We start from the raw sequence: 13,205 nt of genomic DNA on the forward strand, positions 1-13,205 counted from the left end.
TTCAAATCTATTTCTCTCTGATATAAAAATCAGATTGTTTGCTTTAAAATATACACAAAAATCTGTGTGAAAAGTCAGAGGCTGTTCCACGAGTGAGGGTGAAGAGCAGCTCAGCACAGGTGACACACTTAAAAGAGTTTTCAGTATACAGAGGAGGCTGACAGATGATGAGATGAAAAAGCAATTTAGGAGAACTAAAGAGCCTTTGGAGTGGACTTGTGAGATCTGGCTCCCCAGAACTCTAAATCTCCTGATATCACACCTGATTTGCTCTCAGGCACTGTAGTTTGGGGCTGATTGTATCAACGCAGAAAAGAGTTAACATGTAGGCCCGATACGGCTAACCTTTGAGTTTTGGCAAGGTTGGCCCTTGCTGGCATCTGCGAACTTAAATTTTGAGAAGGTTCCCTTCATTCCCTCACTAAGAACAGTAGTTCCCTGAGCCCAAATTGTACAAACAATGTGGTGCATGCTAAATACCTGCTTCCCTTCTAGAACCCCAGAATTCTGGTATGTGCTCTGGCAGAAGAAGCCTATGTGACCAGCCCCCTGATTAAAAACATGGATACTCTGTCTGGCAGACATTTTATGTGTCTCTTCACAATTGAGCATGTCCTGCATGAATCCACAGGGAAAGAACTCTTGGATGCTTGCACCTGATTTCCTCTGGACTTCACTCATGCAGCCTTTCCCCTTTCTGATTTTGCTTTGTATCATCTTGATGTAACAAATCATAGTCATGAGTGATATGCTGAGTTCTAAAAGTTCTTTTAGCAAATCACCAAATCTGGGGGAAATCTTGGGGCTCCTCAACACACTATCCTTAGCTACATGTATAGGCCTGATAGATGCAGGTCAGTTCACATATCCAACATCTCTAGCTACAGTGATAAGTTCAGGGACCTGCTTATAAGCCAATCACAGCTAGTAAGACTAAATGAGGCCTTTGCTGGGGCTTTTGACAGAACCTATCAGACTGGCTATTACCAAAAAGACAATAAATAAGAAATGGAGAGGATGTGGACAAAAGGGAACCCTTGTGTACTGCTGGTGGAGGTGTACATTGGTTCAGCCACTATGGAAAACAGTATGGAGGTTCCTTAAAAAAACTAAAAATATAACTATCCTGTGGCCCAGCAATTCTACTTCTGGGTCTTTAGCTGAAGAAGGTGAAAACACTAACTTGAAAAGATATATGCACTCTGATGTTCACTGTAGCATTATTTACAGTAGCCAAGATACGGAAACAACCTAAGTGTCCATCGACAGATAAATGTATAAAAAAAGTGAGAAAAAAATATTTATCTATATATATATAGATATATGTATAGATACACACACACACACACACACACACACACACAGGCAAATGGTATATTACTCAGCCATAAGAAAGAATGAAGTCTTGCCATGTGCAAAAACATGGATGGGCTTCCAGCATCATGCTAATTGAAAGAAGTCAAAAGAAAGTCAGATATCGTTATGGTCTCTCTTATATGAAGAATCTAAAAAGGAAAAAATAGACAAAGAGAACAGATTAGTGAATGTCAGTGGTGGGGAGTGAGGGGTGGGAGAAATGAGTGGAGGGGATATTAAATATTAAACAGAAATAAATAAAATAATGTGGTATAAAAAGTAACTTATAAATAATTAGATATTAAATTTTATGATACCATACAGAGTTCATGACACTAATGCCTAATTGCCAGATACATAACTTTTTTCTATGCCTTCTACACACAATGCTCATCATTAAATCAACAATAATATACTGAGGTCCTCTACTATGTTCCATTACTGTGCTAAATTCTACAATTCCAAAGTCCTGAGAACGTCTCCCCTGTCTCTAAACTCTAGATCCCTCAGTCTTATTCCCTAAAGCAAAGTGCTGTGCTGAGCTCCCAGAAGCCCAAATCAGGACTGAAGACATAATTCCCCCAGTTGCTGGGAAGATTATCAGCTGATCACACACCCTCTCTAGGAATTGCTCTGCTGCTCTGTCCAAGGTCACGGCCCCTTTGCAGATCAGGTCATAAATAATGACTAGTTAGCTCAGGACAATTCAGAAGGGCCATCCCAGCTTCTGAGCTCCCTAAAGGATCAGCTGAGACCTTGCAGTAACTGCACCACAGCCTAACTTCTCCCTCTGCATACAGCCTTGCTCCCTTTGCTTACTGACCCCGACCCCAAGTGTTGATCCCAAGAGTACTCTCAAATAAATGCCCTGCCCATAAATCTCCACCTCAAAGTCGGCTTCCCAGGGAACTCATCCACCCACCCACACATATTCTCCTCACCTGTGCTCCATAAACCCTGACCTGAGCATCCCATTTGCCGGTCATCCCTGCAGCAAATCCATCAAAAGAGCATCTTCTCAACACACATCATATGAACTAAGTGTTGGGGAAATAGTGACACTACAGTACTTGCTAGTGACATCTTTAAGATTCACTAGCTAGTACTGTAGTGTCACTTTAAGACAATTTAAGATCCATGATTGAGAAAGAAAACTATATGTTTGGTGGATTTCCAAGCATTACATGAAAGCAAGAAATTTCCAGCAAAAGGGAAGGGAGAAGAAAGAAAATTATTTGGAAACACAAAGACCTTTCTCTTGCCTTAAAGCAGAACACTATCTATTATAGCAAAGTATGAAAAGGAGAACATATACAAAAGTTCATATTAAAATTGGGGTATCAATAAATCAGAGAACAGAAAATAAAATGTAAAAGGCATCAAAGTGGCCTTAACTCATTTAATTTTCCATACAACTTATAAATGTTCTTACAATTCTAAAGAAACTGGATTGGGTGAAATTTTTTATTATGATGGCATAGGTCTAAGGAGAGAAGGATTATTAATTACATGTCAGCTTCCAGTTCCTTGTAAAAATAATAACATGAAAAATTAGTAAAAAACGAAAATCTGAAAAGTTATTTGAAATCTGAAAATGTGAAGCAGTTTCCCCTGTATCTTAATTTTGACCATTTCTGCTGAATCACTTTTGCATATTTAGGGATGAGAGCATTTAATTTGTCTACTGTAGTTAGTAATGTAGCACGTCCTTCAGAGCTTGGCGTAATCTTTAAGAATCATCTGAAGCTTCTGGCTTAGCATGATGTTCCCTCTGGCCTTCAGTCTGCCACTAAAGAATGCCTGGAAAGGAGAGAGGGAAAAAAGAGTGCCAACCTTTATCATATTAATTTTATTTCTTTTTTTTAAATATCATTGTTTCGATTGAATACAACTGAGTTAACAACTCTGGACAACAAAGTTTCATAATTACAGATAGCACACATATTTTCATAGACACTTAAGAAAAAAATAAAGACTCCTTGTATATTTTAGAGAACTATAGAATAATTTATCTGAATTGACAGATCTCGGAGTTCCGCTGCAACCTACACTTCTGGCTTTAGTCTACATTCTTAAACATGAGCTTGAGACCATATGAAAAAAGGCTGTCCTGTATTACAAATAATAAACATACTCAATTCAGAACTTTAAAAGGCAGATTAGAAATATTACATTTTCATGAAAAAGAAGGCGATATAATGACAAAATACGTAAGATGTGTAACAAAGTGGTGAACAGATTCTGGGCTGTAGCATCAGAATGCCTGGGTTAAAATCTAGGCTCTGCCACTAAATGCAAGGTAAGTGTAGACCAATTACTTAACCTCTCTGAACTCCAGCTTCCTCATCTATAAAGGCACGAGAACAGCACCTAAATATAGCAGCTTTGTTGAGTGAGTCTAACAAAATAGTATGTAAAGGGCTTAGCTTAGTGTTTGACGTGTGGTAGGAGCTAGTAAGCTCATTATTACCAAGGAAAAGGCTGCCTTGTCAAAACACTGAGGGCTCCTGTGCCACTTCTGTATCTGACCTGACAGCAGAAACTTGTGCAAGCTCTCCCTTGGTGTCAAATCCCCTATCAGTAAAATAAAAAAAATAAAAATAATAAAACACAGTACAGCTTATTGAGAAAATAACATACAGAATGTGAAAGGAAAAAGGAGTTTCCAGATTTTCAGCAAGACTGAAAAAAGAGTAATATCCATGTATATTTAAGACTACAAAGCAGCCCCACAAATATAATCTCACTTGAGAAGCATCAACCTGAAGTAGGTGTATCAGCAATTCTTACCCCAAGATGACAGATGAGAAAAGGGAGGTTCAGAAAGCTTAAAGAACCTGCTCAGGCCACAGGGCCAGCAAGAAGAGGGCCAGGACTTGAACCCGGGTGTTCTCTGCTTAACAGTGTCTCCTGCCTATTAAACAGCAGCAACTTAATCTCAGAAGCAAATCCTCATCAACTGGAGGAAGAAGCAAAAACTACTCAAACTTCCTATCCCAGAAATAATAAAAGAGAGTTTCATTTAGTTAGGACGAAGTGCTAAGTATTCAAACTGGAGACTGGAACTCCAACCCTACGGCTGCTTTCCCTATGCAGATACAGAAATGATGGTCTGTGCCTCCTGCTGAGGAGTCAGTGCTTAGAACTGCCTGCTGGGTACTGAAGTCTGACAGAGACCTATGACCTAAATAAGAACACCGATCTCCTTGACGTAAATATACCAACATTTGACAGTTGTTGCTGAGTGCAAGAATTCTGTACATAAATCTTCATTCTTACCTGTTTTCTTAGAACAAATTCCTAGAAGAAGAATTACTAAATTACGACATTTCTTAAATAAGTTTCTGGACCATGCTTGCATATTGCCAGTTTTCAAACTCTGCACCTCAGGGCACTGGGACATCACAGCAAATGCACCAAGACACTATGGAACAGTTAAAACATTTTGAGGGAAATACAATGACACTGGCCAAACACAACATGAAAACTATTCTTGTATGGGCCTAATACTTCATAAAGTGAACCCCATTAGCCTACAAGTGCCATGCAAAAAGTACTGAGACTGTACATTGCCATAAAGAAAGTCAGTGAAAATCTGCCACCGTGCTTTCCAGAAAGACTACACAAAACTAATATTCCCTCCAGCTACCTGTGAATTCTTTTATCCCACCCTTAATACCACTACTTTCTTAATGTCTGAAAATCTGAGGCAAAAAAGGCATGCTTTAGTTTGCATGTTTTGGATACTGGGAAAAATTAATAGTTTTTCTTATGTAAGTCATTACTATTTCTTTCATTGTTAGTTATGTTAGTCATTTCTATTTCTTTCATTAAATACTTGTTCATATCTTTTGCTCATTTTTTATACTTAGGCCTCAGTACTGTCCAGAATTTTTATAGGTTATAAGTACCCATATACTGTATATCACCATTTTACTTTTCCCCAGGTCGATGGAATATCTTGTGCAGTGTGACATGCAGTTTTTAATTACTGCTACTGAGTTTATGTTCCATATTTTCTATCCTTGCCTTAATCTACTCAAGTATTAATTAAAAAACTACAGTACACCAAGAAATATTTTATGCTAGGAAAGAGACATCTCTCCCTGTTCCCACAGAGCTAATATTATAGTAGGGGAGTCAAAAATAAAAAGTAAACACGTAATAATTAAAGCCTGTTATAAATGCTATGAAGAATGCTATTAGATAATACAAGAGGACAGAACTACTTTGGATGAAACAAAGCCAGCCACGCAAAAAGATGGGGCTGGAAATTCCAGAAGAGGCAAATAAATAGACATTAAAGGAGTGAAAACTGATGGGAAGGAACCGAGAGGAAAGGCAATGTAAACTGAATTAGCATTGTAAGTGATAAGGCAAGTGTGAGATGAAGCTGGAAAGATGAGCAAGAGAAACATCACATACAAAATAATAATAGGTAGTTTGGGTTTCATCCAAGTGCAGAAGGAAATCTTGGAGGTTTTTGTCAGGTGGAATGACCTATAATCTGGTTTACATTTTTAAAAGATAACTCTGGCTCCTGTGTGGAGAACAGGCTGGTGGGAAGGCAAGCCCGTAAGCAGTGAGACCAGTCAGGAAACCAGCCAGGTGAGAGATGACGGTAGCTTGGATCACGATGCTATCCCTAGTGATGAAGGGAAGCAAATGAAGTCAAGACACATGCTGGAGAAAGAACAAGGAGGACTAAAGACAGAAAGAATACAGAGGTACAGAAGGAAGCCAAGATAGTTCTTACATTACTGAGCATACTGATCTGGGTAGACAGATGATGGTGCCATTTCCTGGAAAGAAAAAGACTAGGGGAGAAAACTAAATCATGAGTTCTATGCTGGACACAGGAAGACTCCCCATCAGAGAGGCAAGGAGAGAGCTGGTTATATCACTATGGCACTCAGAGAAGACAACTGAGTGAGACATTTAAACCTGTGAGTTGTCTACATATAGAGGATTGCAAATACCACCAGATGGATGCACTCATTTAAGGAAAGAGTTATGTAGAGGAGACAGCTGAAAGGAGCCCTGAGAAATACCAAAATTCAATGGCTGGGGGTAAAAGAAGATGACATCAAAGGAGATTAGGAACAGCCAAAGGTGGAGAAAGCAAAACAAGAGGATAAGGTGTCATGAAAAGCCAAGGGATGATATTATTTCAAAAAGCTGATCGTTAATTGAGCTGAATGCTACTAAAAGGCTGAGAAAGACGGAGATCGAAGACTATTCACTGGACTTAGCAAAACAGAGGTCATCAGTGACCTTCACAAGAAGAGCAGCAGTGGAGTAACAGATGTGGAAGTCATAACAGAGGGCAGAAGAGCAGTCAAGACAGGATGCTTGAACCTCTGCGGCCCAATAAAGCAGCCGCTAGCCCATGTGGCTACTGAGCACTTGAAACATGCTTAGTCCTCACTGAGATGTACTGCAATTATAAAATATACACCGCAATTTAAAGACTTCTTCAAAAAAGGACATAAAATATCCCATCAACATTTCATATTGATTACATTTTAAAATATTTGAATATATTGGGTTAAATAAAATATATTAAAATTAATTTCAGTTGTTTCTTTTTAACCTTTTATCAATGTGGCTACAAGAAAAATTTGAATCACATTCATGGCTTGCACTTCATGTCTATTGGACAGTGCTGGTTTAGACAATTTGTTTGTGAAAAGGAGCAGAGAAATGATATGGCATACGCTGGATGGGAATCTGATTTCAAAAGAGGGTGTTTGTTTTAGAGTCTCAGCTTGCCTGTACACTGTGCGACAATTATGGAGTGGGATGGAAGAGACTGACACAGAAAAGAGAGGAAAGGAGAAGCAGCAATGACTTCGAGTAGTTATCTAGAGGAGGAGTGAAGAAGTCTTTGACAGGAAGAGGGACGGAACATGTGGGAAGAAACGAAGATGGGTTCAAGTGCAGGTAGAACAGATCTGGCGATGGGAAGGTGAACGTTTTCATCTGAAAGCCTTTTTTTTTAAATGAGGCATGAAGAAAGGTCATCAGCTGAAAATGAAAGAGAGGTAGGGGTGGGGGAGTTTTGAGAAGACAAGAATGAAATACTCATATAACCAAACAAATTGGCTTCCCTTTAAATTTTTTATCACAAGCCTCAAATAGTCTCTAAGCAATGTCTAGCAATCTTACTAGAGAGTAAGTGGCAGAGCTAAGATTCAAACTCAGAGTTATCTGATGCCAAAGAACATGTTTTTAATCACTATACTATTTTATAATTCTTTTTAAATTAGCTTTCTATCCAGGAAAATTGAACATTTCCTCCTTTATTCAAAGTGCTCTGTTCCTTGTGAAGCTGTGTACTTTTCTGCAAATAAGCACTGTGCTTTTCTTATTAGGGGAGTCACTGATATTTTGTAGTTTGGGTAGTGATTATAAACAAATGTTTCAAATTATATCTTTAGTTGGTTGTGCTGCTATGTGAAAGCTATTTTTAAATAATTATTGTGCATTCAACCACATGTTTGAGCTCCTCCAATCTAAGAATCAATTAGTTGATAATCTTGGGATTTTTAGCTACATAATCATGAATCAAAAATAACAAAATTTTCTCCTCCATTCTAATTGCTACATCAGTTATTTTAATTTTGTGTGTTTGTGGCTTGGTAAAAAGTCTCAGAACAATATTAACTCATAATGGTCAGAGAGGGCACTCTTGTTTTAATCATGATTTTCCACTGAAATGGATCTAAAAGCTTAACCTTCAGTAAGACATTGGCTGTTATGTTCTTTCCATTTCCAGTTTTTGATGATCAGTAAGACAAGTTCTTAATCTTATATATCAGGAATGAATGTCTAATTTTATGAAATAATCTCCTAAGAATTTGCTTTTAAAAAGTATCAGCTGAAAAACTCCATTAGAAAAATACATGATCTGTCAACTCAAAAAGTGCTATCCACTCTGTGTTCTTCAGAGTTGTAAGGAATCTGTCTTATAAATCAGAATTTGAGTCACCTGAAAACTGCAACTGTCAAAGAAGCAGGAATCAGGACAAACAAATTAACATTTTAAGAACTTCACCTTCTGAGGATCAAGCTTGCCCAGGACCACGTCAATGAAATCTTCATCTGAAAGTGTGATGGTTGTATCAGCGGAACCTTTCGCAGGGCCTTGATACACTTTTCCAGAACCATTTTTTAGGTCAATAGCTGGGAAAAATAGGATGAAGCCAATATGTATCATTTTTTTTCATAACATGAGAATAAAATAAACCAACTAAAATGCAGATATTTTTACAGTTTCCAAGTTACTGTGGTACTTATTCTAAATTATATATTACCTATCATTCAGAAAAAAATTTTTAATACTTTACTTTTTGAGATATCTTTTTTATAAAGAACGTGTTCTTCAAAATAGTCAAATCAATATGCATTTTTCTTCACTGAAGAACTTTATACAACAGAGATATTTTAAATGTGAATCTATGTAGGATAACATAAGGAAGCTGTATAAAGTTATATGGTTAAGGCATTTAGATTCAGATATAGACTACAGTCAACAAAGGAAGAAAGCTGAATTTTGTAACAGCTGCATGTTGCTTGGGTTGGGGGAAGGGAATGCACACTCTAATCAACTTTCAAAAACCTGAAATCATCAAAGGTTCTGTCATATGGATAAAAAGGTAAATCAGATTTTTAAAAATATCCTTATTAGTTTATTACACTTATAATTCACTTATAAAATGTTTTTCGCCCTAATTGTTATGAATAAACATTAAAATTGCCTTCTTTCCCCTTAACCATTTTTGACAGAAGGTTTAAGCGTCCCAGAAACAGGCTGGGTAACTGGGAAAACTATTAAAAATTTACCTTCATTGCTTGCTATATAACATTTATAGGGCTTTATGCCAAAGTTACATTTTAGAAAGTTTTGACTGTCTCGTATATGACTGACACCAGTCATCCAGGAAGCCCAATTAGACTCATCCATCGTCAGCCTCGTGAGTGTGCTTTCTCCTGCCACAGTGAAGAAGCTATAATCGCATCCCTCTCCCTAAGGCTGAGGAGGGAACTCACAACGTAGGTCAGGGAAAAGCTACACATACATAAGAAAACCCAGAGTGCTTAACTACATTCTGCTTAGCCAAGCCCTGCTCCAGAGAAAATTAATAGTGCACACAGAGAATTCTGCCAACTAAACTAGAAAAAAACAACTTGACTATAATGGTTACCATGGGGAAGAGAAAGGCCAAGAAGGGGGCTTTTGCTCTGAGTGTTTCTCCCCTCACTTCATTGTTAAGTTTCTTCTGTGAGTGTCAGGCAACATGCAACATACTGAAAGTGAGGCATGAAGTACAAAGCTCTGTTTGTACTGGCACTTACATGTTACAAATGTGTTTTCATGTATGATCTGTATAGTTAAAAAGCAAGAAAGGTAGAAAAAGAAAAGGCGGCAGGCAGGCAGGGAGGGAGCAGAGAAGAGGGAGGGGCAGGGATCATGGGAGAGAAAGGAAAGACCAAAGAAAAGCAAACCTCTGGCAATCAACAGACAACATTCATGGTTTTAATTCTTCACAGTAAGTCTAAGGCCCACTACACATACCAGTCCTGCTCAGGAATAAAACTGGACTCACACATGCTAACGCTTCAGTGTGGAATAAGTCTCTTAGCTGATGAAGGGCTATCCACCTGCCCTCTCACACACTTGGTTTTACATGCTGCTTCACAGCCATGACTCTTATAAAGGAATAAAACATTTTTCTGTGGAGAGCTAATAACTAGTGATGATAAAAGAAAAGAGGACTTAGAAAGGGAGGTTCTTGGAAAGAATACGGAAGTTTGGGGTAAAGGAGTGGAACTTTCAATTCCGCAGTGGCTCAAGTCATTGTCTACACACGCTCCTACAGGAGAAGCATCACTCACCACCAACACATTGAGTTTACACATGCCTGTCAGGTCACAGTTAATCTTACTGAAATGAAGAAACAAATGATATGTCTTTTGTTTCAGTGGTAGAGTGTATTTTAAAAGCTTATGAATGATTTTAGCTCTATATTTATATAATCATTAAAGCAATGAAAAAGTTCATAAAATTTTCAGTTATACTTTACAGAATTTAATAGGGGAGGGAGAGGTGTTAGATGAGAACATGCATTTGGTCTCAAAGATCTTTGACATCTTTAGGATATATACCTTACAGATCATAAAGGGCTACCATAGGAGAAAAGTTACTTATGTTGATGCTTTCTCCCGTTTAGATTATAAATTCTTTGCAGAAGGAGAATGGCCTATCTTTGTATCCCTTACTCCTCTTTGACTAGATAGTATTTAGTAACTGCTTGTTAAATGGATGAGTAGAAAAGTACACAGAAGAAACATGTCTATAAAAAAAAATAATGAAAACAAAAAAAGCCTTAGGTAAAAAAGAGGGTTTTAAAAAAAAATTACACCAAGGACACAATACTTTCGTGTTATTCTTGCCAAAATTTCATAAATGCAATCTAATAATAGTGAAGAAATATTAAATAAACAGATAAACATCCTACAAAATAACCAATCTCTACTCTTCATATGTCAAGGTCATGAAAAACAAAGACTGAAGAACTCATCCAGATTAAAGAAAACTAGAGAGACCTAACAACTAATGCAATATATGACGCCAAATTGTACTCTGATCAGTTCTTTTTCTTCCTTCACTTCTATTATTGTTATTATTATTATCACTACTATTATTATTAGTTTGCTATAAAAGACAACACTGGGACAAGTGGTGAAATATTAATAAGGTCTGCAGAAGAGATAACAGTACATTTATCAATGTTAATTTCCTGATATTGATAATTGTTCTGTGAATAGAAAAGAGAAAGTCTGTTTTCAAGAAATGCTACTGGAGTATTTAAGGATAAAGGGACAAGAAAGGGATACGTTTCATGCCTGAAAATTACTCTCAAAATCTTCAGAAAAATAATAATATATATAACGAAAAGAAAATAATAAAGAAAATGGAATAATATGTTAATTATCTAGAGAAACTGGTGAAGGACAGACATAAATGCTTCATACTATTCTTGCAACTTTTCTGTAAGCCTGAAATTATTTTAAAATAAATAATTACAAACAGATGTTAAGATGAATAACACATATAGCAAGATGGAAAGCCATAACAGTGTTAAGTGATTTTGTGTGTAAATGCAGTCAGGGGCTGTGCTGGTAAGACGGGGAGCAGCCAGTGTTGCTAAGAGAAAAGAGATTAACCCGAAGTAGATGTATCCTCCAACAAGCAGGCTCCCATCCCTGACTGGACAGCATATTTCTCTCCAAAGGTCATCTTTCAAGTCCTTTTCTATAAACACGTGAGACTCTCATTTAGGGCCCAACTCAAAATCTGGAACAAATGTCCTCAAGGTACAGTGTATATCCAAGCTGAGAGACCCTCAAGGGTAAACTTCTTTAACAGCTAGAAGATGAGCACCAACCCAGGAGCTAAGATATTCTAATGATCAAATGGTATCCTCAAGAATGAACCTATTCTGATCTTAAAAGAATGCCAGTCGCCAAATTTGTATACATTCTTCCACTTTTGGGCAGATTTCCAAGATCCAAAACAGATGATCTCTAACATTCACAGAACCAGTCATTGTCACACAGGGCATAATGGATTAAATATATATTTGTAGACTTAGTGCTACACAATTAATTATAGTTTATATTTTTAAAAACCGAACTCACTTCATTACTTAACAATATCCCAGCAAAAATGCACAGTACTTCTATAACCTTGCTATGTAAATGTAAAATCCAATCACGTTTCTCCAATGGAAAAGATTACAAATATGTGAAAGGAAACCAAATTTCTTGTAGGAGGAAAACAAACTGCTCAATGCCAATCAGCTTAAACCTATCATCCTAAGGAAAACAAAAACATTTTTTTTACTCAGTGACACTGTATAGTTATTACACAAAAATAAATGTTTTTGTCAAAAGTTTTAGTTGTCTGGAAATTTTGTTGCTAATGGATACATTCAAACAATAATTAGATACTTATTTGGAAACATGGGATTATATTTGGGCTTAGAATTACAATAAATTGTATATTTAAAATGTGTGGGTCAAATTCTAAGATGTTCACTTTATTTATAGACAAATGGAAATACCAGAGCCATTATTCTACAAACCATGAATAGCAGATAATCTTGTAGAACCAACAAAGATCTCCTTTAATTTTCTTCCTGTGTGCCATGAAACCAGAGTGGCAAAGCTAATACTCTGAGTTCCAACTACTTTTTCCTCAAATACAGTTTCCAACTCTCTGCCTCTGGCTGTGCACTTACTCCTAAATTCCAGGCCCATAGTTCCCACAATCTAGTCCAGATCTCAGTCTGCTACAGTTTCGGCATCACAGTTTATTATTGTTTCTCCCAAACTTCTCTCCTCTCCCATGTTTTGCACTTCTAGTAATGGAGTCAACATCCTCTGTCACTCAGACTCAAAACTTGGCATTAGTTTTGACTCTCTTGTTCCTCTTATTTTCCAGACATGCATGACTGGCCTCAGAGGCACCTTACCTCAAAAGACACAGCTATGACTCCTCTTCCTCCATAGCCAGAGCCAACCCTGACACCAGACCTCTCCCAGTGCTCTCCAGACTCACATTAATTTGGTTTTTTAAAAAAACCCCAACACAGACATGCATTCTGCCCAGAGATCCGCTGTTGGTGGTATTTGGATGGCAAGTTAGGGGAAGAAATGGGGAAGACGGGCACAGTCCAGGATCTCTGGGTTAGAATGCATCTCCCAGGCTACCGATCCCAAATCCGTGGGTTCCTACACTTGCTCAAGGTCAGACACATGTATAACTTCAGTTATACAGGTGA

General features: G+C 37.5%; 1 protein-coding gene across 4 annotated transcripts in view; it reads right to left on the reverse strand.

The window, feature by feature from the left end:
* Nucleotides 1-2,741: 2,741 nt before the first annotated feature.
* Nucleotides 2,742-13,205, reverse strand: part of HSD17B4 (hydroxysteroid 17-beta dehydrogenase 4) — a 74,208-nt gene continuing 63,744 nt past the window's right edge. For 2 of the 4 annotated variants that reach the window (XM_072957889.1, XM_072957899.1), the window contains exons 23-25: nucleotides 8,414-8,541; nucleotides 4,636-4,780; nucleotides 3,764-3,930 (exon numbers count right to left, since the gene is read on the reverse strand). In XM_072957889.1, coding sequence (XP_072813990.1) covers nucleotides 3,779-3,930; nucleotides 4,636-4,780; nucleotides 8,414-8,541 — 425 coding nt within the window. In that variant the 3' untranslated portion in view covers nucleotides 3,764-3,778. Of the gene's footprint in view, nucleotides 3,157-3,763; nucleotides 3,931-4,635; nucleotides 4,781-8,413; nucleotides 8,542-13,205 lie in introns of those variants that run through there. The other 2 variants (XM_072957894.1, XM_072957896.1) reach the window with 2 other exon arrangements.

The sequence above is a fragment of the Vicugna pacos genome, chromosome 3 (genome assembly GCF_048564905.1).
Source record: "Vicugna pacos chromosome 3, VicPac4, whole genome shotgun sequence".
NCBI lineage: Eukaryota > Metazoa > Chordata > Mammalia > Artiodactyla > Camelidae > Vicugna > Vicugna pacos.